At 41.7% G+C, this 27,026-nt stretch overlaps 2 protein-coding genes and 1 pseudogene across 3 annotated transcripts in view; 1 reads left to right on the top strand and 2 right to left on the bottom strand.

The window, feature by feature from the left end:
* Positions 1 to 7,566, bottom strand: part of LOC311111347 (potassium/sodium hyperpolarization-activated cyclic nucleotide-gated channel 4-like) — a 69,900-nt pseudogene extending 62,334 nt beyond the window's left edge. The window contains exon 1 of the transcript in view: positions 6,884 to 7,566. The product of the transcript in view is annotated as a potassium/sodium hyperpolarization-activated cyclic nucleotide-gated channel 4-like (transcript). The remainder of the gene's footprint in view (positions 1 to 6,883) is intronic.
* A 4,239-nt stretch (positions 7,567 to 11,805) lies between these two features.
* LOC311111515 (meiotic recombination protein REC114-like) lies at positions 11,806 to 17,642 on the top strand (the record flags this gene model as incomplete). Its single annotated transcript, XM_084154249.1, has 6 exons — positions 11,806 to 11,895; positions 12,147 to 12,236; positions 15,251 to 15,334; positions 15,951 to 16,148; positions 16,726 to 16,800; positions 17,478 to 17,642. The coding sequence occupies 6 exons, from the start codon at positions 11,806 to 11,808 to the stop codon at positions 17,640 to 17,642; spliced, it is 702 nt and encodes a 233-aa protein (XP_084010375.1).
* A 238-nt stretch (positions 17,643 to 17,880) lies between these two features.
* The window catches only part of LOC311111492 (neuroplastin-like), a 28,900-nt gene continuing 19,754 nt past the window's right edge, over positions 17,881 to 27,026 (bottom strand). Inside the window, exons 6-9 of the mRNA XM_084154229.1 lie at positions 24,866 to 25,139; positions 20,452 to 20,473; positions 19,187 to 19,263; positions 17,881 to 18,966 (exon numbers count right to left, since the gene is read on the bottom strand). Of these exons, the coding sequence (XP_084010355.1) occupies positions 19,203 to 19,263; positions 20,452 to 20,473; positions 24,866 to 25,139 (357 nt within the window). The 3' untranslated portion in view covers positions 17,881 to 18,966; positions 19,187 to 19,202. The remainder of the gene's footprint in view (positions 18,967 to 19,186; positions 19,264 to 20,451; positions 20,474 to 24,865; positions 25,140 to 27,026) is intronic.

The raw sequence follows: 27,026 nt of genomic DNA, 5'->3' as shown, positions 1-27,026 counted from the left end.
TGGAGCAGTCAGTCAGAGCCTATGACTGCATGTGGCCACCATGCAGGGTGGAGAGACTGCATTATTTCCTCCCAGATCATTTTCTATAAATCACCCAATGACAAACTAGAGGTCCCGCAAGACCCAAACAAATCAATATGAAAACGCACCCTCAAATCAACTGCAATCAACCTGACTGAAAGTAGACAACACTGTCATCTGATCCCACCCCCTCCCTTTCTACCTGAGCTACGAGCAAGTCAAGAGAGAGCGAGAGAGAGAGAGCGAGTAAGAGAGAGATAAAGTGTGTGTGTGTGTGTGTGTGTGTGTGTGTGTGTGTGTGTGTGTGTGTGTCTACTAGAGCATTGCAGCCATGTATTACACCTGTATAATTTGTCATTCAAATTCCAATTTCCCGAGAGGGTTTAGTACCCTGTCACTATAGTGTATTCAAACAGTCTGCTGTACATTGATATAGCCTATAGTTTTCCCAACCTATGAAACATTCAATGATTGAACTGCCAAAGCTGTATTTCTGTATGACAAGCTGTTGGATGTGCTTCCAACAGACACATTTACAAAGCACTGTCGCAAGATCAATATGACCAGCCACCATACAAACACAGTTCTGCTTTCATTCAATGTGCAATCTTCATTTACGTACTGAAATAGAAATGGTGGAGTCATTTATAAGACCTCATTTTGACCTGGGATACCATTATTGTTATGATGAACCAAAAGGGGATACAAACTGAAGCCTTTATACACACAGAAGACTTGTCCAGACTGGAAAACAAGGGACATTTCGTATATTTCCTTTCCTTTTGAGCTGCTGAAACATTTCCATTATCAGAGCAACAGTTTTGATTCAGCAGCAAGCATCCCCCTTTAGTTTGATAATGACAAGCACAACTCTTATCCCATTTTTACAGGCTGATTGCTACAGTACATTTCCAAACAGAGATGTATTTTAGAAACAGGATAATAACCCTGTCATGGGGAGTTGAAGCAAGCTGAACTAATGAGTGTTACAATATGCATTCAGAAGGAAGTATTTCTGCTAATGCACATTTGGATATAATGGTGTTTCTTGGCCCTTGAAATGCATTCAACCCTACAGTAATGTGCATTTTCTCTTCTAAACCTGCACTACTTCACTTTTCTTTAATGTATTCCTCTGGAAAGGTAACAGGAGGAGAAGGAACTAGAAGATTTCTTTTTAGAGGCCTTATTTACTGCCAAGTGAAATCTCTTTGGGGAGATGGCGATGGTTATGCAGGATGAATAAAAAGCCTGGTGAGAAGTGGGGTTTGAAGGTTTGAACAGGGAATCTCCTGGCAGAGGTTGAGGCGGAGGGGGGGAGTCAACTGATTGACAGACACAGCAGGGAAGGTTAACCTCCTCTTCTGATTGGGTTGGCAGCACTGTTTTATGCTTAATAGAGTCTTTAAAACCAAAAGAAGCTTTCATGTTAAAATTCTTGTCTTTTTCCAACTCGGTGGGGATACGGCAGTATTAAATAGTATACTACTACTGATGATGCATAATTCAGGGTGCTGCTGAATTACATTTTACATTTACATTTTAGTCATTTAGCAGACGCTCTTATCCAGAGCGACTTACAGTTAGTGAGTGCATACATTTTCATACTGGCCCCCTGTGGGAAACGAACCCACAACCCTTACAAGGTTATTGCTGACGCATCATCTGTCATTAACCTTGCCAAATCTCTCACTGATTCCCCCCATACAAATCACCAATCAATCACCTCTGCTCAGCTGCAGGCTGGTTGGCTGGCTGGCTACATCACTTCCCAACAGGAAGGAAGAAGACGCATGTTCAGCAATGAGCAGAAATTAGGCTGTACAGCTTTGGCTCTGGAAATGAGCCTTTAGATTGGATTACGATGCCATTTTTAAGCTGTCTTTTCCCCTCAGAAGATGTGCTGTGCTCCTCCCCTCCCTCTCAACGTTATACAATAGTTGACAAGGAAAAATATTGCTGAATTCCAGTAGTCATGACAGTGTGTGACTCCCAGTGACACTTTAATTTCTGCTTATTATGACAATATTAAATAGCAAAGGCAGGGAAATAGAAACTCACTCACAGAGTTCTGACTTCTCCAACCATGCCCATTACAAGATCCTCCTTCATCTCCTTCTATACTTTAATTTCAGCCATGTGCTATTTCTGTCTCTGATTCTAGTCAATATGCCTGCCAGTGGCACTATTTTCTGTTTATTCTATGGCAACAACACAGAAACAGTTTCTCATTATCATAATCCCCCTATTTTTAAAGCTGCAATATGTTACTTTTTGGGCGACCCGACCAAATTCACATAGAAATGTGAGTTATAGATCTGTCATTCTCATTGAAAGCATGTCTAAGAAGCGGTAGATCTGTTCTATTTGCGCCATTTTCTATGCTTCCAGTTCTTAGGTTTCGTTTTTGCGTGTTTTACTTTCGGTTTTGTACACCAGCTTCAAACAGCTGAAAATACAATATTTTTGGTTATGGAAAATATATTTCACAGCAGCTTAGATGGTACAATGATTCTCTACACAATGACTGCTTGTTTTGTCACATTAACTGAAATTAGGCTAACTATTAGAATTTTAGCAACCAGGAAATGGCAGAGCGATTTCTGCATATTGCACCTTTAACGTCACATTTCCAAGTAGGTTTGAAAGGTTCTACAAATAAAAAGACTACCTTTACTCTCATCTGACCAAAAGCCTGGCTGGATAGTATAAAGATTTAAATATGAATGTAAACAAAATCTCAACAGAAACACATCTACTGTTAACTGCATTGGATGAGGGGTGGGCCCTCTCTACGTCAGCTCCTCCCCATGGTCTGACATATCCTTACTTGGCTTCTCCTCAAGCAATCAACCTGCTCCCATTCCTTAATAATGACAACTAGAAGAAACAGGAAACGTCTTACACAACCTACTGTGCAAACAAGAATAAATCCCATCTCTCACACAAGTCTGTCTGTGACAATACAACCTGTTAGTGGAGGGAACAAGGTTATAGGCTACAGCTAAGGATGCTTAGTGGGATGACACAATGCAAAAAAGTAGTTTGTTTGCTCATCTCATGTACATTTAGACAGCTGCACTCATTAGCTAGTATCAAAAACCGGCTCTAGGCAACACAGTGACTATGGTCTGGTTTCAATTATGGACTCTTTTGGCATAGTGAACTACGTCACTGCCTACGTCGATAAGGGAAGAGAAAAAAATGGTCACTCCCAACAAATCACGAGGCAGACAAGCCAGAACGTCGCGATTCATAACCAAAGTTTGCAGTCAAAACCTTAACTAAAACCACTGCATACTAGCCACTATTTTTTATTTTTTTTCACTTGGGATATGCACTCATTCAAAATAGCCTCTGTGATCTCCATCTTGCTAGAAACTATTTTGTAGTTTATTTAAGCTGATAAAGTAGTGACGTAGGCAGTGACAGTTCCTCTATGCCAAAAGAGTCCATCATTGAAACCAGACCCTAGTCACTGTTGCCTAGGGTCGGGTTTTCAAGACTACTCATTAGTAGAGTATTGTACTTAAATAATAACGATAGCAGACCATTTAACAATGAGTCAGGACTGAAAGAGATTTTTAATTGCACAAGTGAGAGGAACGTCCCATATAATCACAGTGAACTGATTTTATAGCGTGTAAACTGCTGTCAGCTAGCCGAAATGTTTCAAATACAATTATGCCGATATACAGTAATACCCTCCCACACACACTGAGCGAGGCAAGTGATTGACCTGATTGTCATGCCACTTGGCAGGCATGGCCACTGGACATTAGGATGTGTTGGATGCCAGGGGGAGTCAGAGGTTGTAGCTACCGAGGGAGGGGGATATACTAGAACCGGCAGACTCCTGTACATACAGTAACTCTCGTCTCACTTCTTTATAAGGGGAAAAGGGGAGTTGGGGGTGTAAGTAATTATAGCAAGAGTGGGAGGCAATTGCAGGTGTGGGAGACAGAGGAGTGACTTTGGTGTAGGAGGTGCTAACTGTAGTGGTACAGGTGGGAGGGGTGACATTGGGAAAGGAGATGATGGTCCTTGTGGTGGGAGAGAGGGGTAACAGTCAGATAATTGATTGCAGTATCTGTGATCTATCCCTCACTGAATACCAATACTCCACACTGAGAAACAAATCATCCAATAACCTTGGTATGAAATGCGTAAACATAATCAGAATCCTGACAATAAGACAAAAGGAATCCAGTGTTCCAGTTACTGAATACAGTGTACTATGAAGGTTACTCAACACTGTTGGAATATATTCCTGGATGAAACAAAACAAAAATGATGGTACAACAAATCGTATGATTCAACTCCCAACTTACTCAGATATGCATTGTATACTACTATATACTGTCACTGTCACTTGCACAATGCACACACCCACCCACCCACACACACACACACACACACATACACTTCTTGCAAAGGCAAAGCAAATGGCCTCTCATTTCTTTTCTTGGCAGCCTGAGCTAAGTAATCCAGGCATCTGAGAAATGTGCACCATCCTGTGATGTAAAGGCAACAGAATGTCTGTGTAGATTCACAAGACCAATGGGTAAACAAGCAGATAAATCAGTCTGTTTTCCATGGAGAGTGCCTTCCTTTCCCTGAGCCCTTCTCTCTCTCTCCACAGCCCTGGGCTGTGTCTGCCTGCCTGACACTGCTGCCTGCTCCCTCTCTCCCCCTCTGGCCGCCAGCATAGCCTGCCTGTACACACTCGTCACGCACACTTGTCTCTCACAAGCGAGACAAACCTGGTCTTGTTCTTGAAGCACTACTGTTATGACACACCTTCTGCTTGTGTGACAGGTGATGGGGTTGGATGTGGTATTACTGTATATCATTATATCAGTGTACAGTAGATGAACCAAAGATAAACAGGCTGGATCAGATCCAATGTCAAGGAAAGGGAAAGATCTGTCGGGCAATTAGGCTTCTGCTATTGTCTTTCACAATATATATTTTTGCATTTAGCGTTAGCGTTTCGTCTGGTAACAATAAAGGCATTAGCCAACATGTAAATAGTTGGAGGCTTTTATTTTAACTATATTATTAGAGATTGTATATGTCCAGTTGATCGTTTAATGCCACCTCAAAAAAACAAGGTAAGCATGAGGCCAGATGTCAACTGTTTAAAAGGTTTTCATGAGCCATTTCACTGTCCTTGAAACGCTGATACAGACCTCCAATATGGCAGCCAGAGACAAAATGTATCAATGACCTAAATATTTTGAAAGTATCAGAATACTGGAAAGCATGATGACTGGGTAAATTAAGATCACCTCTCAAAAAAAATTTATGTATTTGAGATCATTTGGTTTGGCATTCATGTATATTACTATAATTTGTCTCATGGGATCAGATAAAATTGTGTTCAATTGTACTATAGTTTGATATAATATATAGTATGATATGATATTGTACAATATATTTACTATTTAAATTATGCATAAACAAATATTACAATTGCAATATCAAGCTTTGTATCTGGTTGCTGCGATTCGGTAATCCACTTTCGGAGTAAAAACATTATTCCTTAATAAAATATTCACTCCTAATCTATCCTATATTATATGCATGAGATGAATGATTACAATCCACTATATAAATTAAGCCTGTGTAAGAGGTTGTTATTAACTTAATTACATTATTGGGATTATAAAGATCACTGCTTATTTTGAAAATGAGTGAAGATGCTTTATAAATGCAGACTACATTCATATTGGTTTATACTGTATATCATACTTTCTGTAGCTATGTTTCACCATAATGTTTCACTCGTTCTCTGGATATACATTAGAATTCACTGTATGTTTTTGGACATATGGCAGGTAGGCCCTTGAGGTATAGCATCAATAATGGACAATATCCATAATGCTGGGCAATCCTGTGCTTTACATTTGAAGCCATGCATCAGATGCATGCACTGTACTGTATAGCCAATGTCACAGTCAAGGGCAATACTTAATGAATAACAAGAGAATGAGGCTGCACTTCCATTTAGACCTCTTATATGAAAACTTGAAGAATGGTACTGGTAATTTATAGGTAGAACTGGTTATTATAATGTTGAACACATGAAACCTGAAACCTTAAATACAAGTAGTGTGTGTGTATGGGGGGGGGGGTCTAATTATTCAATCATTGGCACATACCCTCACATAAAGCCAATAGAGTTGCTGTACATTGATTAGTGATAAATCATTTCCCTGAGTATGATTTAATGAAAAAGAGAGAACATGGAACATTGGTGCACTTCTGTTGATTCTGTTTTAAAAGGTGATTTATCCCGGAAGGCCTGCAACTGAACAGACACCTTTGAGAACCATATTTGTGTGTGATGTGTGGCCTGTTCCTGCCACACATTATTCTGACGCCATGATTTGTATATAGTAGCCTACATTACATTTATTTGACTTTTTTGACTTTATCGTTGTATTTCCAATGTTTAATAAGTTATAGTTATACTATATCTGATGTCTAATAAATACATTTAAAATGATGAGTAACTATCATTGGTTTATGTAATTCTCCGACGTGTAAATTATTTTAGATTCGTTTTCAATTCATAAAAAAATTGTTACACACATATTTACACACAGAATTAGGCATGAACCAAATGCATTCTTTTATATCCGAGATGACTGCATTTTCTGATGCCATCACTAAATACCCTATCACTAATGCATGTGCCATTGAGCCTGATAGTGAGATAGTGAAAGTATCAGGTGACAATAAAGTACACATTTCATTTGACTTGTAGGCTAGGTGAGTGTGTATGAACACATCCTTCCTACACTTCATCGGCGCATGACGCTCTGATGTCTGGCCAGAGCCCAATGGAGTTAGTTACCTGAAATCACTGTAAGGGTGAATTATCCAAAATCCGGCGGATTTAACCCGCTCTTGTTCCCGTTCCACCGCCTTTTCGCTCCCAAACATCCTTAGGGAGAACTTGTTGACCCCCGGTTGCAGCATTGCCCCAAACTGCCTGTGTATGAATCCTGCCTGGTACAATCTCTCATCGTCTGGCGAAATTTGATCAATGCCATCCAACTTTATGAACCCTGATTCCTGGTCAAGAGAAGCATGTTGGGCACCACCAGCATCACCACCGCTGGCGCCTTGCGCACCCTGGTCAGCCCCGCCGCCAATAGCTCCAGGGGGGCTCTCCTCGCTCGGGGTGACGTCCCCCTCCGTGATGAGGCGCCTCTCCTCCGCCGAGTCTGAGTCGTGCACATGCCGACTGGTGATGGAGGAGAGACTGCCACGAAATCTCCGACAATCTCCGTTTATGCTGGTCTTCAATGGTCTTCCAATGTCCGTCTCCATGATCACCGTGTCCCCACTTCTGGTCTCACCGATGCCTTTGAAGCTTCCTCTGGAGGTTGGTGATGGCAAGGGTTTCATCCTAATACTCTTCCTCCGGGTGTCCTTGTCGCCGTCTTCTCCTTCGCCCATGATAGAAGCTTTCTGTCCAATATGCTGTGGCAAACTGTAAAGCCTTTTACGCATGGAGGAGTGCAACCTGTCCATTATGACATTGAGAAGGAACGAACAATTTAAAATGCAATAGATGTCAAGAATAGGATGGTTATTGTTAAGAAGTATTGCCACGAACCCCACAGCTCCCTATCTGTGAGTGAGAGCGACCAGTCTGGAGCTAATCTCAAACCCTGGAAGCATTACACTGATGCACATGACACGGGCTGCTGTGGCTCTGTTGGTGCAAATACAGGAAGAGGCTCCTCTCTCGATCATTACCTGACTGTTTACATATGCCTTCTCGCGCTGCTTTGACAGTCCGCTTCACCATAACACTCCTGGTAGGCACGTACGCTCCAACCGTGTGCGCACCAAGTGGGGGGAAAAATCTGGAAGAAGCCACTTTAGCATGATATGTAAGTGACGTGCCGACAGACAGAGAGGAGATGAGGAGGTCATGAACAGCGCGGGGAGGGATGCTCTTTTCCCCCAGATTCGTGTCAACTGCCTCTCAATAATAAACAATGCAATGCAATCACGCACCATAGGCTGCATCAGCAGCAGCATCCAAGGACCCATTGACATATATTGTCCCAAGCATTCTGGTAGTGTGAATATTCATGAAGCTGATGGGTTGCCATAGGAGCCAACGTGGTCTCCGAGCATTTTGTATTATTCTGTAGGCTACCTAAATCCGAGATATTACATTTAGTATGATATGGGGCGGCAGGTAGCTTAGTGGTTAAGAGCGTTGTGCCAGTAACCGAAAGGTCGCTGGTTCTAATCCCCGAGCCAACTAGGTGAAAAATCTGTCGATGTGCCCTTGAGCAAGGCACTTAACCCTAATTGCTCCTGTAAGTCGCTCTGGATAAGAGCGTCTGCTAAATGACGTAAATGTAATGTTACCTTTCGCATGGTATGTATTAATTTGTGGATGTCCATCATCCATTTTGTATGATATGTTACAAATTGCTATATGTTACGACTTGCAATTCCTATAATATGTTACGAATTTGCAAAAGGTATGATATGTTATGAATTCCAATTTGTGGTGGCTAATGTTAGCTAGGTGGCTAACGCTAGCTAGCATTAGGGGTTAGGGGTTAAGGTTAGGGTTAAGGTTAGGAGATAAGTTCAAGTTAGTGTTAGGGGAAGGGTTAGCTAAAAGGGTTAAGGGTTAGGGGAAGGATTAGCTACAGTGCTTGACTTGGGCAGGAGCTCACCGGAGCTGAGTACCTGCAATTTAAATGTTCTACTGCTTGAGCTCATGTTCATCTTATAGACTATTAGCTCAAAAGTATTGTGGAGCTCTTGCACCTAAATATAAACAGTACCGGCACCCAAATTGAGTATCGGCACCTATTTCAGTCCAAGTCGGCAGGTAGCTTAGTGGTTAAGAGCGTTGTGCCAATAACCGAAAGGTCGCTGGTTCTAATCCCTGAGCCGACTAGGTGAAACATCTGTCGTTGTGCCCTTGAGCAAGGCACTTAACCCTAATTGCTCCTGTAAGTCGCTCTGGATAAGGCGTCTGCTAAAAATGACAACAACAAAAAAAAGTCGAGCACTGGTTAGCTAAGTAGTTGCAAAGTAGCTAAAAAGTAGTAAGTAGTTGGTAATTAGCTAAAATGCTAAAGTTGTCCTTAATGAGTTTCGAACACTCCGTTCGTAAATACCTCGACCAACCACCCTCTTTTCGTTTTTGCCTTAAGTAACCTATGTAACCATACCAAACGTAACATATTATACTAATTTGATTGTCCCGGATTTACATTTACTATGTTATGTCTAGTCTATGAGACCAGTCAGTAGGAGCGAGAACTGCAAATTAGCAAAGCTCTCCACAATTCTTAAATAGCTATCATGTCCTTTTAAGTTATATCCCCTCGGGATTGTCTTATGCCAGCCCAGGCTATGCGTGTCCAAAGGTGATATTTAGGCTACTATGCCATTCCTCATGCTTTTGTTCATCAGGTTGTAGGATATACAGACAGCAGCTGTGGTAGAATGATCAGCTGGTAAGGGAAACTGCACACTAATTTAATGTCATACTGGTGATTTATCAAGATAACTTTCACAGACCAAATATGTCCACGTTTCTTCAAAATGCATATGAAATAAACGTGGTTAAAGGGTTAAAGAAATGTATTTTTTGTCAATTTTGCTCAACTTTAACAATGCCTACATAATGCAAATTAACCATGCAAATAAAATCAATAAAATGCATGTTCAAAAAGGATATAGGCTGTGGTAAGCTATCTCATGAATTTATATAATGTATCCAAGTGAGCAGACACCTAAGGCTGATTCATGAATGGTTCACGCCTGATGCCCTCAATTGCCCTTCATGCCCGCTCCCATACCCAATAATTCTGTATTTCTTTGTGACTAACTTGTATACAGGTAGACCAGAAAAGCCACATCCCTGATTGGCAGATGAGTGGCAACCCTGATTAGAAGCACCTGCTGCTAATCAGTTGTTCCCTATAAATGCTGTTTTGAATTTAAATAAAATTGTACCTACGCACTGCAGAAGGCTGCAAAGCAGAAACGTCTGTGTACGCTATCCCTGATGCAGTAAAAATAACAAAAAAAATCTAAAAATGAAGTAAGCTTTATGCGACATATTTTTGAGTGTGGACCTATTATACCTTTTGTTATAGCTTTTGCCTATAGCCTAATGACATAGCCTAATGATGCAATGCAGGAAATGTAAAACTTGTAGTGTATTTGAGGTTTAAATAGGCTTATGAAGTTAGAAATGTCCACTTTGAAATTTCAGACTTGATTTTCCCTTATGAAAAATGTATTAACCCCTACAAAAAAATTCCTTTAATTATAATCTACATAATAATTCACATTTCCTGTTGCTGCAGGATTATTTTCCTGATGTTGCAAAATGAAGGAAAAGCAAGAGAGAGAGAGAGAGAGAGAGAGCTATATTATGCGATTATGATATGAAGGTTTGGCTTGGAAAGGTTTTTTCACCTGGTCACAGACAGCTGATGTGGTGTTCACTGAAGTCCACAACAGAAAAGGTGAGAGCATGTAGATGCGAGAAGGAATTATACAATGTTCAAAATGTTCATGCTGTTTGTATGTGGTTGCTATGAAAGTGAATTGTGTTTGCGTGTGAACAGGGGTGTATTCATTCCCCAAATTCTGTTGAAATACATTTCTTAAACAGAAGCAAACGGAACGAAATGGGGATAAACATACCTGAATTTGTCCAATAGAAACTCTCGTTTGCAACTGTTGGACTAACGATTACACCCTAGATCAGCTAGATGCAGGCAAGAGTGTGCAAGGCGGTACTGAATGTGCCACTGTCTGTCACCTTGATTACTTACATTTTTCTCTCGACCTGTGCACCTAAGTTGTAACTTTCATTCATAGGCTAGGTTGTACCAACCTCATGATGGGGTATTGGGAAAATTTGAGTATCATGTAGTAGTAGCCTAAACCTATCGATGTTACATTGAGCGGTGAATGGAATATGAATGACTGTCATCCAATATGCTGTAATAGAAATAAGGCAATGCTCATAAATGCTCATAAAAAAAAGATATCATCCTCCCTATTCTTAAACATCAGCAACCACCACTGGTGAAATACTGTCTGCTTGCATAACAGAGGCAAACATAACACATTTTATTACATGCTCATTCGCATTTTCTCAAGAGATGCTGAAAGAAATAAATCAGATTTCTCCACTCCTGTTCCCGAGACAAAAATAAACATTTGTTGTATAATTTTACTGCAAAAAAACGAGTTAAATTATATTAGGTTATTGGCCTACAGTCAGTATCCATATTTCAGTTACTATTCCATATACATTTATGAGGAATATTCTATTTATTCATGGGTACAGGGATACTCGTGAGCGGGATATCAAAGGTGCATGTAAACACCTTATGCCGAATAAGACCTTAAACGGTATATGAGATATGACTACTGTGCTCATGTAAACGTGGTCACTATTCTAATCCAGCACCACTAACACATCACTCAGCTAATCAAAGGTTGAGCAATGGCGCCTGGGGATTAGGTTAGAGTTGAGTAGGTGCAACTGCTGTGGTGTGCTGTGCTGGCACAAAAAAAGTGCACTTCTAGGATCCCCAGCCAGAATCCAGCGCATGCGCGCACCCAGAAACACAATCCACCTGGGTGACTCATGAGCTCGCAAAATTCTGGTTTTCCCGCGCTCATCGCGGCAAACAAACGTGGCTACCTAGATAGCGTTAGCTCTTCTGAGATATATATATATATATATATATATTTTTTTTTTTACAAATGGCAATTGTACATAAATCTATATGGGGGTTGAAACGCTTTGGACGTTTTTTGCCTGGGACCAAAGAAGACGGCGGTAATCCATGGAAGGTGACATGAGTTGTCTAGTCTGGAATTTTGCCCAACATCTGTTTTATCTGTGATAACGCTAGCTAACGTTAGCTACCTAACGACCCTTGCTAGCTAGGCTAACTAAAAGTTTTTTACAAATGTTTAGGACATTAGCAAATCAAATTGTTATAGGCCTACACTTTACATTATGATTATTGAATGAACTTGCCTCAGATGTGATGTGAATCATCTAGCTGTAGATGTTGAAAAATGTGTCTTAACTTCTCTAGATGTTTGAGCCCAGTGAAAGTGCGGGTGAATTGGTGCTCACCATTGTGGAATCCGGTCATATGCTGGTGTCCCAAGGCCACTATCTTCTGGTAAGTGAGTTGAGGTCTGACTAAATTAGATGCCCTTTGATGTCCGAAAGTCAAGTCATTCCTGGATGGATCTGGACCTAGTTTTTACAGTATTTGATCTAGGCCAAGTAACAATGTAACGTTATCCAAATAAGCTTATATAGCCTTTAAATATCCCCCAATATATTCAGTAACTCATTATTATATACCAAATTATTGAAATGTACACCCCATAGACATAATAGCTGTTATTGTCCAACCTGCACTCATTGTTGGTGTAATTATACACGGAGTTTACAAAACATTAGGAACACCTGCTCTTTCTCTGACATACTGACCATGTGAAAGCTATGAACCCTTATTGATGTCACTTGTTAAATCCACTTCAATCCGTGTAGATAAGGGGAGGAGACAGGTTAAAACATGATTTTTAAGCCTTGAGACAATTGAAACATTGATTGTGTATGTGTGCCATTCAGAGGGTGAATGGGCACAACAAAAGATTGCAGTGTCTTTGAACGGGGTATGATATTAGGTGCCAGGTGCACCGGTTTGAGTGTGTCAAGAACTGTAACGCTAATGGGTTTTTCACGCTCAACCGTTTCCCGTGCGTATCAAGAATGGTCCACCACCCAAAGGACAGCCAGCCAACTTGACACAACTGTGGGATGCTTTCGACACCTTGTAGAGTCCTCCATGCCCCGAAGAATTGAGGCTATTCTGTGGGCAAAAGGGGGTGCAACTCAATGTTAGAAAGATGTTCCTAATGTTTTGTACACTCAGTGTATAATGCAGCACTTGTGATTATTTTTAAATGTATTAACAAATAGTTTGCCTACTAACTCTGGCTAGTCTAAGCTTAGATCTCCACTGTTAGGCTTATAGGCAGATAGCCTAGCTATGGATACAATGTTATGTGTTTGCAACAATGTTAAAAAGTGACCCCAATTTTAGCATTCAAATTACTTACATTTACATTTTAGTCATTTAGCAGACGCTCTTATCCAGAGCGACTTACAATTAGTGAATACATATATATTTTTTTATACTGGCCCCCCGTGGGAATCAAACCCACAACCCTGGCGTTGCAAACGCCATGCCATGCTCTATCAACTGAGCTACATCCCTGCCGGCCATTCCCTCCCCTACACTGGGCCAATTGTGCGCCGCCCATGAGTCTCCCAGTCGCGGCTGGCTGCGACAGAGCCTGGATTCGAACCAGGATCTCTAGTGGCACAGTTAGCACTGCGATGCAGTGCCTTAGACCACTGCGCCACTCAGGACTTGATTCCAAGTCCTTGGAAATACAGGGAACTATAACAAATATTGAACTCCCGCTATGTTGCTGCTATACACAGAATAGCGCCTGTGTTAGTGTGTAGTTCATCCTGTGTCTTCTCAAGATTCACTGCCAGACTCTGTGTGCAGCTGAGAGACTCAGATATCTTAGCACAATAAGCAGGAATTGCTGTAGAAACACAACGGCCGTAGCTGCACTATGCCACATTGAGTACTGCATGGAAAGTGGCTACAGCTATCTTGCTGAGCCAGGGTGCCAGGCAAGGCTACATGCTTATTCAGGTCAGGACACAAAGTGCTCTCTGACAAAAGGGGATAGCGGTCATTGATAGATCGGCGCCCTTAATCTTAATGCTCTTGAGTATCTTTCAATACAGAGAGATTACAGTAGGACACAGTGGCTGAAGCCAGGGGAGTCCCAACTGAATGATGATGCCATATTAGGATGCACCATGGTAGAGGAGAGAGGGTTATTGAGTGTAATCATTATCCAGATTACTCCTGATCCAAGATATCGTTTAATGGGGGTTTTCTCTCAGTTTTTGGAGGAAGGAGGGGGGATTGGGATTATAGGAAATGGAACCTCTCAACCTGACTCAGATAACTAACCATGTCTCAGAAAACGACTTGCTGTGCCTCACAGAATTACTTGAAGACAAGTCTTGTTCAAATTATGTCATGTGATTCCTTCCTGATATGATAATTTGCAACTAAAAATAAGAATTTGATCTAATCCCTTTGAAACATCTCAGTGGAGTAGGAAAATTGAAATCTGTTTTGAATCTGGAAGTATGGAGCTGAAATGTAATGTTTTATGTAACAGAGCTGAGTAGAGTATCCATCCCTCCAGTGCGCTGAAGTCCATTTGAAATGGGGAAAACATAACTTTCAGTGTCTTTATCACGAAGAAGGATCTGTTGCTATGGTAAAATGTTATTCCAAATATAATGTCATAAAGCTAGCATTTCCCAGTGCTCAGGCCAAGGTCTAACACATTTTCTATCATTATTAATGTGCATAAAGCAACTACTGTCTCCTGTCAACACAGCAGGCAGCAGGTATTATTGGCCTATATTTCACTGGTACATTTCAACGCAAATTCTAAGACTGAAGAAACTATACTAAACAGAATAGTGTTTAAATAGATTTAGACTTTAGTTGATGTTAAATAGTTACAAATTGTAAGGTGTCAGACATAATTTCAAAGTATTCAGTGTATTCAGGGTAGTGTAATTTTTCACTTGGTTAGAAAAGTGCTGATTCATACATGGAACTAAACTAACACCTGTTTTTATTCATTGTAGCCTAAACATGGAGAGATTTCTACTCAAGAGACTATGACTCTATCAAAACTAATATTTAGTACGACAACATTTAGCCTCCAGCAGCTGGTTGTTTGAGATGGAGATGGAAGTTATCTATCCAAATACATACTGATGGCATGCTGCTGGTCACAGGGGCTGGATGGGTTTCTGAGTCAATAGAGCCCCCTGGAGGCGTGCTTATGTCATTTCAGATCATTTGAAATTGCTCCTGCTCCTGCTAACCAAAAGTAGAGCTGTGATTGCTGAATGCTCGGTCTGATACTGTTAAATGGACTTGTATGTCTCATTGAAGACATGAGGTTTAGCTGTGTGCCCTATCCAATTTAACTTTGGTTTTACTACTATGACTTTTGACAGTTGTTTGTTTACCATTGTTTGTCAGTCTGATTGTTGTGCTAGTGCATTTTTCAGGATGGGTTTTCCTTGCTTGATGCTCCAAGCTTCCTCAAAGTTCAGCAGAAATCAGATACCCTGCTGTTCCGTCTGACTGTTAAGGTGGGTTGCTAAAGTTATATTCTTGGAGATATGTCATAAATTGATTGCGAGCCTTTATTTGCTTTTAGAAACAACACCATTTTTAAAATAGAAGCTAGCTACAGTATACAATAGTCTACATACCAAATTGTATTATTATTCTAGCACCTACTTTTATATGAAACTTAGGCTAATGTTGACTACAAGGCAACACTGGAATTTTACAGTTGGTAATTTCCCCACAATTTGTATAGTGGCAGCTTTATTTACCATAGCCAGATTTCACATTGACATTAGTGTGGCAGAGCCGATGTTTGGCAGGGGTGGCTGTGCTGAGACAACAGTGTAATTGGTCATTAAATGGCCTGAATTAAGGGGATCTGAGGCCTGACACGATGCATTTTGAACAGTCTTGGCACAACTAGCTGGCTGTGAGTGGTGCTTTGGCTGTCCATATTCTGCCAACGGCCTGGCTTGTGAGTGATATGTAGGCTAAATAAGTGTTGTAGGTAAGTGCGACTGTGATGAATTGTAAGTGGCATGTCAAGCTTGTAGTCTGCTGGTCAAGATTGCCTCAGTAGGGGTGAAGAGGAGATATAGGCTAGCTCTCAAACAAAACATTGCTGTGTATGTGCAGGGGGAGAGCCGTCTGATGAGGATGCAGTTCAGTGGTAGCAGCAGGGCTGAGGCTCTGGAGGAGTGTGGCAGTGCAGTACTCAGACTGAAGGAGTACCTGCCTGTCACCACACAGGGGGGGCCCCCACCACCACCACCACTCAGCTGCCCCCCAACATCCAATCAGCCCCCTACCAAGACCACTGCACAGGATCAACAGGTACTCAACAACACATACACTGAAAACATGTAGCTACGTATTGCATCATGAAAGTGTATTTTGGAACATCTGAATTGGAACAGCTCCTGCAATACATTAACTAATTGAAATGAGTGCAGTGCGTGTTTTTTTTCTCCACCTTTGTTGCTGTTCTTATGTTAAGAATGTTATTCTTCATAATGTAAACTAGTTAATGAGGGACTAAAGTTGCTGTTGTTACAGTAAGAATCACCCACTAGATGGTGCTATTTACAAGCATGAAAACAATATAGCTTGTTTAATACTGGATGGCACTGGAACAAACTAGGTTAATATGGATTTTATGTATGAATCAATGACAATGTGTGATATGTTAATCCTTAACCTCCCGACACAGAAGGGGGAGAAATTAAACCAACGATAAACACCATCACACACATTTGAAAAAGCTCTCAGTGAGGATGAAAGGGCCGTGGTGACTGAGGGAAATCTTTCAATAAATGATGAAGCTATGATGCAGTTTAACCTCCCTTGGTGTGTTACCCTGTAAAGTCCTGTGGCAGTAGTAACATATTTCTTTTTAACCGTGTGTCATCAGGCGGGTGCTGGGGAGGCTATGGCTACTGAACCCGAGGTCGTCCAGGGCTCTTTATCCATCAAACGTCTTACCCAGGTAGGTTGGTACTGACACCACACAGTGATTAGATAGATGACTGATGAATGCTGAGGGTGATGATTCATATGATGATCACTTGATGGAGGTTGATAATCGCGCAAGCTGAATAAATAGTAGCTATTTAACATTCAGGAGTGTGATTACGGCTCCCACCCATGGAGCTTGAATGTAACATACACTTCATCGGCTCTTATTTGTTGTTATTCCCCGCCACTACTGAAGTGTAGGGTAGGCCACTGAAATAATTAACACCTAACTGACTTGGGCGATTATAATTAGCCAATATAAGTCTCCCAAGTGGCGCAGTGGTCTAAGGCACTGCATCGCAGTGCTAGCTGTGCCACTAGAGATCCTGGTTCGAATCCAGGCTCAGTCGTAGCCGGCCGTGACCGGGAGACCCATGGGGCGGCGCACAATTGTCCCAGCGTCGTCCAGGGTAGGGAATGGCCGGCAGGGATGTAGCTCAGTTGGTAGAGCATGGCGTTTGCAACGCCAGGGTTGTGGGTTTGATTCCCATGGGGGGCCAGAATGAAAAAATAATAAAAAATGTATGCCCTCACTAACTGTAAGTCGCTCTGGATAAGAGCGTCTGCTAAATGATGTAAATGTAAAATCATGGATTTAATTATATACAAACAAATGAACAGATCCCTGGTCTATCTATTTTTCAACAGCACTTCCTGGGCGAGCATGGTCTGTCCTTGCCCCTGGTGTACCGCCACAGTGCTCTGTCCCGTGGGGAGCTGGAGCCCTTCCTCCGCCTGTGTCTCTTGGACCCCAGCTTCCCTGCCTTGGTGGAGGAGGTGGAGGGGGAGCTGAAGAGAGTGCTCCAGGACTGAGGAGCTGAAGCTCATCAACACAAACAGCCAGAGGGAGACAGGTCAACTCACTACACACGGTACACATGTGGGTGGGAGGTGGGTTTTGGAAGAGTTGGGGGTTGGGTTGTTCTTCATGCTGCTGATTGTGGAAATGTGTGCTGGAACATAGTGGTCATTGTGTTGTAGGAGGATATTTAAACCGGCACAACTGTTGTGGTTTCTAGAAAGGATTTTCCAGGCAAAAAAAAACAAAATGTATTTTGGAGCCTTTTATTTTCAAAAAAGTATTGGTCTCGTATGTTATTGGTCTCATATGTTTTATCGTGGCTAGAGATACCGTAGCTCCTTCCATTCCCACCCTAATGTAGGTCCATTTGCACTGCAACACACATGGATACACTGTATTTATAGGAGAGTAGTCATGCAGCTACAGCAGTGCATTTTGCTATACCAGCTTCCAAGTGATCCCACAATATTAAAGCTTCACTGAGAAAAACAAACTGCCCCCAATATATCTATATATGAATACATATTGCATAGGATAATAGCCATGCTGTACAATTTCAGAAAAATAAAAATGAATGAATTAAGTTGGGAAATATAAAATGTATTTTTTTCTTTACATACAGTATTTTCTATCATTTGAACACTCGTACCTCAACATATACAAGACATCCTAAGTTACTCTGAAAAATAAAAATAAACACTTACTTTTTTATTTATAACTAGATAGATTATAGTAGTCATTTTCTGTAATCATTTTCAAGTAAATACTGCCAGACATTGAATCCCTTGCATCACATTTTCACTATAATGGCTGTTAAGAGTGGACTTTCCTTTCACTAAATCAAACATCGTTTAATGACAATGAATCAGCTGTACAAAGTTATTTTAAGAATATAACAGTATTTTTCAGTTCAGGACAATTTCATAAAAAAACATAATTCATTTGGACGCAAAATAGCCACACAGACATGAGGGAAAACAACAAAGTCTATTCTGGGCATCCTATTGCGTAATAATTTGCATGCATTTTACATGATATGTAATACAAAAAGGATCACCTCTGGTTGGAGGACATGATAAAATGAATAAAAGAGACATCAAACGGCACACAAAAAAGATGTGCACACCTTTCGTGATGGAATTAGTCATCTTTCCGTCCAGGACTGTTCATGTAAGACTGAATAAGGCATGCTTAAGACAGCCATCTTGTTCTTTTCTGCCAGTGTTACGCTGTTATTGTTTTTTCTCATAAGAGAGACGAGATATGCTTCATTAAAAATTGCCTGGAGCTCCCTCCTCAGATACCTTCATATGGTCAAGATATGCAGTTAGTCATCTGTTAATGAAAATCGGGGGAGGAAGGCGTTAGTATACCCTGTGCACATGATCACATTCCTACAGTATATCACTTAGTTCCCTGTTGACTTCCATATGCCTCAGATTCCTTTTTCTAAAGTCCAGAATACTCACTACAACGAGTAGCTTCTCATTGTATAAAGTCCAGAATACTCACTACAACGAGTAGCTTCTCATTGTATAAAGGCCAGAATACTTACTGCAACGAGTAGCTTCTCATTTCGTATTCCTCTGGCGCACGTTTTTGTCTTTGTGGTTGTTTGTCGAATTTGTTTTCCTAGTGAAGAAATAGAGTTTAGTCAATTCCAGGGGGAAATTATGAGATGTATGTATGTATATACAGTGAGGGAAAAAAGTATTTGATCCCCTGCTGATTTTGTAAGTTTGCCCACTGACAAATACATGATCAGTCTATACATTTAATGGTAGGTTTATTTGAACAGTGAGAGACAGAATAACAAGAAAAAAATCCAGAAAAACGCATGTCAAAAATGTTATAAATTGATTTGCATTTTAATGAGGGAAATAAGTATTTGACCCCCTCTCAATCAGAATGCTATGCTCAAGAAAGGATATACAGGGCCGTCTGAAGTTTGCCAATGAATATCTGAATGATTCAGAGGAGAACTGGGTGAAAGTGTTGTGGTCAGATGAGACCAAAATTGAGCTCTTTGGCATCAACTCCACTCGCCGTGTTTGGAGGAGGAGGAATGCTGCCTATGACCCCAAGAACACCATCCCCACCGTCAAACATGGAGGTGGAAACATTATGCTTTGGGGGTGTTTTTCTGCTAAGGGGACAGGACAATTTCACAGCATCAAAGGGACGATGGACGGGGCCATGTACCGTCAAATCGTGGGTGAGAATCTCCTTCCCTCAGCCAGGGCATTGAAAATGGGTCGTGGATGGGTATTCCAGCATGACAATGACCCAAAACACATGGCCAAGGCAACAAAGGAGTGGCTCAAGAAGAAGCACATTAAGGTCCTGGAGTGGCCTAGCCAGTCTCCAGACCTTAATCCCATAGAAAATCTGTGGAGGGAGCTGAAGGTTCGAGTTGCCAAACGTCAGCCTTGAAACCTTAATGACTTGGAGAAGATCTGCAAAGAGGAGTGGAACAAAATCCCTCCTGAGATGTGTGCAAACCTGGTGGCCAACTACAAGAAACGTCTGACCTTTGTGATTGCCAACAAGGGTTTTGCCACCAAGTACTAAGTCATGTTTTGCAGAGGGGTCAAATACTTATTATTTGATATACGTTTTTCTGGATTTTGTTGTTGTTATTCTGTCTCTCACTGTTCAAATAAACTAATAAAAAAAATTATAGACTGATCATGTCTTTGTCAGTGGGCAAATGTACAAAATCAGCAGGGGATCAAGTACTTTTTTCCCTCACTGTATGTATATATGTGTGTGTGTATTTGTTGTAGTCTCGAGAGAATTGAATATTTATCAGATACTTACGTTGGTGCGGCTGGCTCATCATCTTCATCATGAGGGGAGAGAAGAGGGGAAAGAGCACAGAAACAATGGAATATTAGACAACATGGTCATCCTTCAGAAGTGGCCAACACACTGCTCCCATATTTTCTTTCAAATGCAGATGTTGACATCTTAACTGTAATGAAATATCAAATGGATTAAATTACATGATTGTTACATGACTGTAGCAGTTTAAAATGCAGTCACATCACGTCAGTGTGAAGTATTGCAAATTTGCAACTGATGTTAACATTTTAAATGTTCAGGTTTTCTTCGAGTTCACTTGTGGATCCCACAGTATGGGTCTTTTGCATGGGTTGTTACCAAGTTCCAGTTGTCATTACAGAATATAGAAGTTATAGGAATAAAGTAGAAACATTTTTTATTTTGCCCCTTTTTCTCCCCAATTGGTAGTTACAGTCTTGTCCCATCGCTGCAACTCCCGTACGGACTCGGGAGAGGCAAAGGTCGAGAGCCTTGCTTCCTACGAAACATAACCCAGCTGATCCGCACTGCCCGCTTAACCCGGAAGCCAGCCGCATCAATGACCGTGTCAGCGTTCACAGGAGTCGGTAGTGCGCGATGGGACAAGAATACCCCTGCCGGCCAAACCCTCCCCTAAACTGGACGACGCTGGGCCAATTGTGCGCCGCCCAACGACAGCCTGGACTCCAACCAGGATCTCTAGTGGCACAGCTAGCACTGCAATGCAGTGCCTTACACCACTGCGCAACTCGGGAGGCCTAAAGTTAACTATTTGACGTCTGTAGGTCTGCATTTTTTATTTGACTGAGTCTGACAATAAAAGCTCTGAGTTGTGTAAGCAGGCTTTACATGTACATGAATGAGCAAAAAAATATGTTTTAGTAGAATAACGTTTTTAGTGTAGAGTTGAATTACACAGCAGCATGCAGTGTGAGTGGACATCATCGCACATTAGGGTGATTAGCTAGTTAGTATAGATAACCACTCTTTCAAGGTGCCACGGTGGCATGTTTTTGACCACACACGAGAAGGAATGGGTCAGTAGGTCAGTATAGTAAACATGGAGAGTGTAAGTGTGTTCAGTAGCATGCAACCAGAGATCTGGGGCATGTATTCATAACCCATTTCAGAGTAGAAGTGCTGATATAGAATCAATTTTGCCTTTTAGATCATAATCCGTAAGATTATATAAAGACGGGGGACCTGATCCTAGATCAGCACTAAACTATGAGACGCTTTATGAATACGGGCCCAGAGAGCAGCAGCATGCCATTGGCAGTTAAATGGGGGTATGGTGGTCACAATGTGAGATGGGACAGCATGGCTGCATGTGAGACAGTCTTGGGGACAGAGGGGGCACATCTGTTCGTCCGTGCCCAATCCCCACCTTTTTCCACCCCTACACTACCATCTGAGTTCACTCACAACTAGCCCCAGGGTGCAGTTATCCAGTCGGGCAAAGATAATGTGTAGAATATGTGATTCAAGTCATGAAATTGCAAACAAACAAAAACACTGACTTTTACAGTGTGGAGAATATTAAGAGTATAGCCAGGGTAATATCAATGTATTCAGCAAGTTCTTCCTGTATGCCAATGGGTTGATAAGCTCTGCATTACATTTTTACAGTTTAGTCATTTAGCAGACGCTCTTATCCAGAGTGACTTTTCACCTAGTCGGTTCGGGGATTCGAACCAGCGACCTTTTGGTTATTGGCTCAACGCTCTTAACCGCTAGGCTACCTGCTGCCCTACATTTTGCATAATATAATCTTTCCTGGTTGTTCCCTAATGATCCCACACAGTAAAAGAAAGTGGAACCCTCACAACAGGTTCTTTTAAATTAATTTGCTCTACAAAAAATCTCTACCTTTGCTTCGGATCACTTAGTAGTGCATTATCAGTATTGATACACAATTTAGCCATCATGAAGATGTACACCTACATATAACAAAGCTCTTGGGGATAGAGGATACTAAAAGGAGATTTCAGAGCTGGCCATCGGCACAAGTGATGCAGAGTGTGCTGCATTTCTGATTCGGTTGATATGACCATGGCAGATAATCTACCTTCATCTACTTGTTGGGGGGGGGGATCACTCTGTTGCTAACCCCTGTCCTACAGCAAAGCAAGTTTCTCTCTCCCCCTCCTCCTGTAGATAAACCCTTGCCAAACTAGAGGCCTTGCCTACAGGTGCAGGAGATTGGTTGGTGTTTGTCAAAGCACTACACTGTCTTCACACTGTACACAAAGCCAATGCTTACTTTATTGGTGAATTTGCATAATTTCTGTTTAGTAGTGTAACAAATTTACTGACATATTTAACGCTGATACCATAATGGGGAGGAATATACAGTGCATACACAATTCAGACTTCAGAAATAGAAGTATGCATAATTTATATTTTTAATCTACCCTGTCTTTTCTTTTCAGATAGCATCTACAGGATATCAATGCCTTGGGGAACCTAGAGTGCATACTATCTCTACTCGTGTGTGTGTGGCGGTTTAAGTGATTTAACACTCCTATAGAAGACAAGTGAAGAAGACTTGTATAAAATGTATACAGTTATAAACAAGACGTAGCAGTGCATTTCAGTAGGCTGATAGCAATATGTTTTAAACATCAGAGACCACCACCTATACAGGAGAAAACATGTCAAACTGCGTTGGCCCCTCTAAATTGAAATGAATACGAATGGAGTAAATACATCATTTCAACATATATATTGTCTATACAAAGACACCAAACAACTTGTAGTCCAATAATCGGATAAACGGGTGTTGACATCGTGGTCTGGATGGACTGTAGTAGAAACGGATCAAATAAAAAATCATTCTCTGAAAACATGCAAGATCTCTCACTTACCAACCATTTAGATAATGATGCCATTTGGAGAGAGGGGGAAAGAAGTCATAGTAACCAATTAATTCATATCTTGCTGATATCCTGAATAAAGTTGATAGAACCATAGGCGGTGAAGCCTCAACGGCCTTTTTGGCTTTGACTCTACACTCAAATGATTTTGTTTGACTCTACACTCAAATGATTAAGCCTTTGTTTGACTTTGACACTTAAATCTAGGTTTAACCGTTTATATTAACAGTTTATATTATTGTATGTTATTGAGTAGTTCTGTTATTAGACTGTTTGAAAATGAACAGATATTACTCTGTAAAAGTAGTAACTAGTTAGTAGTTACCAACGTAGGCTTCTTTGAGAATAACTTACCTGTGGGTGTGACAGGCTTTGATTGGAGTAGGGAAACAGGGATTTTAGATTCTCTACGTTAAGCCCTCAGCCATAGGCAGAACTTGTAGGGCAAAGCCAAAATAACACATCAAACTTCCCCTGATTCCCTGTCTCAAGTTATTGTCAATGAAATGAATTCATCAGTTCTCCAGATGGGTGATAAAATGGTCCCTGGTTATCATCATTAGCGAGACCGCAACGGTACTTCAACTCTTTCATTTAAAAGGTTAGCTGTGGACCCCCTCCTGGTTTCCTAATGTGGAGCATCTCTAAAGGTCATATTATCATGCAGCTAATGTGTGGCGCTGCGCTGTGTGGCAGGCAGCGGTGTCTCTGTCTCCCTTCTCAGTACTGACGGAGCGTCCAGGGAGCGTGTCCCCCGACAGAGGTCAATTATTCACAGTGGGTCTCCACTGCTACTGCTAACACAGCAGAGTCAGCGTCATTAATATTCAGCACCGTGTCTATAGCCTCCGCAACATGTTCACTTGGTAACAGTGTAATGTGTGTGGTGATGGTAGATGAACCCTGTTTCAATTGGTTCTTGATGGCTGTTGAACTTCTAGCCGAGTGCAGGCCCGTAATCAGATATTTGAATCATTGTGAGAATGTCTTTGTATTGTTCCAGGAGCAGCAGCCTATTTACTGGGTCATAATTCCCTCACGACGCCAGGACAGCGGAGTCACTCACCACCTTCCGGAGACACTTGAAACCCCACCTCTTTAAGGAATACCTGGGATAGGATAAAGTAATCCTTCTACCCCCCCCCCCCAAAAACATTTTTTAAAAATAAAAAATATTGTAAAGTGGTTATCCCACTGGCTATAAGGTGAATGCACCAATTTGTAAGTCGCTCTGGATAAGAGCGTCTGCTAAATGACGTAAATGTAAATAATTCCCTCTCCCTCCCTGATTTTACCCCAAACAGTACATACTCCCCTGCTGCTGTTAGCACGTTGGTCTCTTTAAGGTGAGATCGAGAACCCTTTTTCCTGTTAAGGTAATGTACTGTACAGTCATTTCAATGACAGCATCCAGTAACGCTGACAAGTATAATAATCAAACAGGCCTGACGATGACAACATGGCGAGAGGTTGTCTGTCTCCCCAAAGAGATACAATATAATACTATATTCACACTATATTTAATGTTGTCTTACCGTCCAACACATCGTCTGGCCTCTTGCGTTTTTCGTACACTACGATGATGACCACCAGGATGATGATCTCCGCTAGCACCCCCAGGAAGGGCCAGAGGGGTGCCAGGTGGCTGCGCACCCGCAGGATGGACGACACGGACTTGGTGCCAATGTGGTTGGTAGCGTTGCACTGGTATTCACCAGGGTCCGAGGTGCGGTTCAGGTTGACGATGTTCAGCTCTGTGTAGTTCTCTTTGTTGGTGATGAAGAAGCGGCCAGAGGAGTTGTCGATTTCCTAGAGGAGGGTAATTTAGCATATCAATTATTTATATGTTACAGACAATTTTACGATCACATACCAGACAGTGATCACATTAAGTTATACACCATGCGGGGTCGTGAGCGTCACCTGATATGAAAATAGGGTCGTGGGAGAATTTCCTAAATCCCCCCCCCCCCCCCCCCCCAAAAAAAAAAAAGTATATGTCCCAAAGATATATATATACATATTAGAATATAATCTTTGTATCTCAAAATCATTGTAATGTGGTTAACCTTAAAAATCTAAATGAAAATTCTTCAAATCTAAAATTCAACCAGAGAGCGCCCTTAGATCATGGGAAACGGCCGCACTTGACCTTTGCACTTCAATCATTCCGACGGTGAATGACTAGGCCCGCTACGCTATGAAACCACACACTATTGCAGGTACTCTGATATTACCGGAGGCAATTGATATGGTGAAAACAATGTGTGGGGAGGCAGAGGCACAGAAACTCACATCAATACCTTTGTCAGATAACACTGTTATATGCTTTTGCTAGCAATCAAGAGAGTACTGACTGAACGACTCAAAAACTCCCTAGCTAATGCTCTCAAAATGGACACTAGCTGTGAGGGCTGAGATGCCCATGCATGACTTTTGTTCGCTATACATGTCGGGGGATGCTATTCACGCGTACATATTGTTCTGTCTCTCGATTCCCGAGCATGAAACTGCACAGGGGATGTTCAGTGTGCTGTGTGGCTATATTGACGAAAAACAGATTCCATGGGATCGAATGGTGGGCTTTTGCACAGATGGGTCTCCATCTATCAGGTAGGCCTATGCACTCTGGTTATTAATGTGTCTCTCTCTACCATATGGACGCATTGTATGATACACCGAGAGCAACTGGCAGCAAAAGAGCTGAACACAGAACTCTGAGATATACTGCAGCGGGTAACTTAGATTGTACTATGCTGAACAAAAATATAAACGCAACATGCAACAATTTCAATGATTTTACTGAGTTACAGTTCATATAAGGAAATCAGTCAATTTAATCTATGGATTTCACATGACTGGGCAGGGGTGCAGCCATGGGTGGGCCTGGCTCCCAAGTGGGTGGGCCTATGCCCTCCCAGGCCCACCCATGGCTGCACCCCTGCCCAGTCATGTGAAAGCCAATCAGAATACGTTTTTCCCCACAAAATGGCTTTATTACAGACAGAAATACTCCTCAGTTTCATCAGCTGTCCGGTTGGCTGGTCTCAGACGATCCCGCAGGTGAAGAAGCCGGATGTGGAGGTCCTGGGCTGGCGTGGTTACAAGTGGTCTGCGGTTGTGAGGCCGATTGGACGTTCTGCCAAATTCTCTTAAACGACGTTGGAGGCGGCTTATGGTAAAGAAATGAACATTAAATGATCTGGCAACAGCTCTGGTGGACATTCCTGCAGTCAGCATGCCAATTGCACGCTCCCTCAAAACTTGAGACATCTGTGGCATTATGTTGTGTGACAACTGCACATTCTAGAGTGGCCTTTTATTGTCCCCAGCACAAGGTGCACCTGTGTAATGATCATGCTGTTTAATCAGCTTCTTGATATGCCACACCTGTCAGGTGGATGGATTATCTTGGCAAAGGAGAAATGCTCACTAACAGGGACGTAAACAAATATGTTCACAACATTTGAGAGAAGTACGCTTTTTGTGCGTATGGACATTTTCTGGGGTCTTTTATTTCAGCTCATAAAACATGGGACCAACAATTTACATGATGCGTTTATATTTTTGTTCAGTATACATCAAACCACATCCACTGCACGCACACCTGTTCGCAAAACTATGTGGAGATATGGGATCAGAGCATGACAATGTTCTATTTCACACCAAGGCTTGGTGGTTATCGAGGGGGAGTGT

Source organism: Coregonus lavaretus (genome assembly GCF_964263955.1).
Source record: "Coregonus lavaretus genome assembly, chromosome: 37".
Taxonomy (NCBI): domain Eukaryota; kingdom Metazoa; phylum Chordata; class Actinopteri; order Salmoniformes; family Salmonidae; genus Coregonus; species Coregonus lavaretus.
The sequence above is the reverse complement of the archived record's forward strand: the minus strand, read 5'-3'. Positions and strand labels throughout refer to the sequence as shown.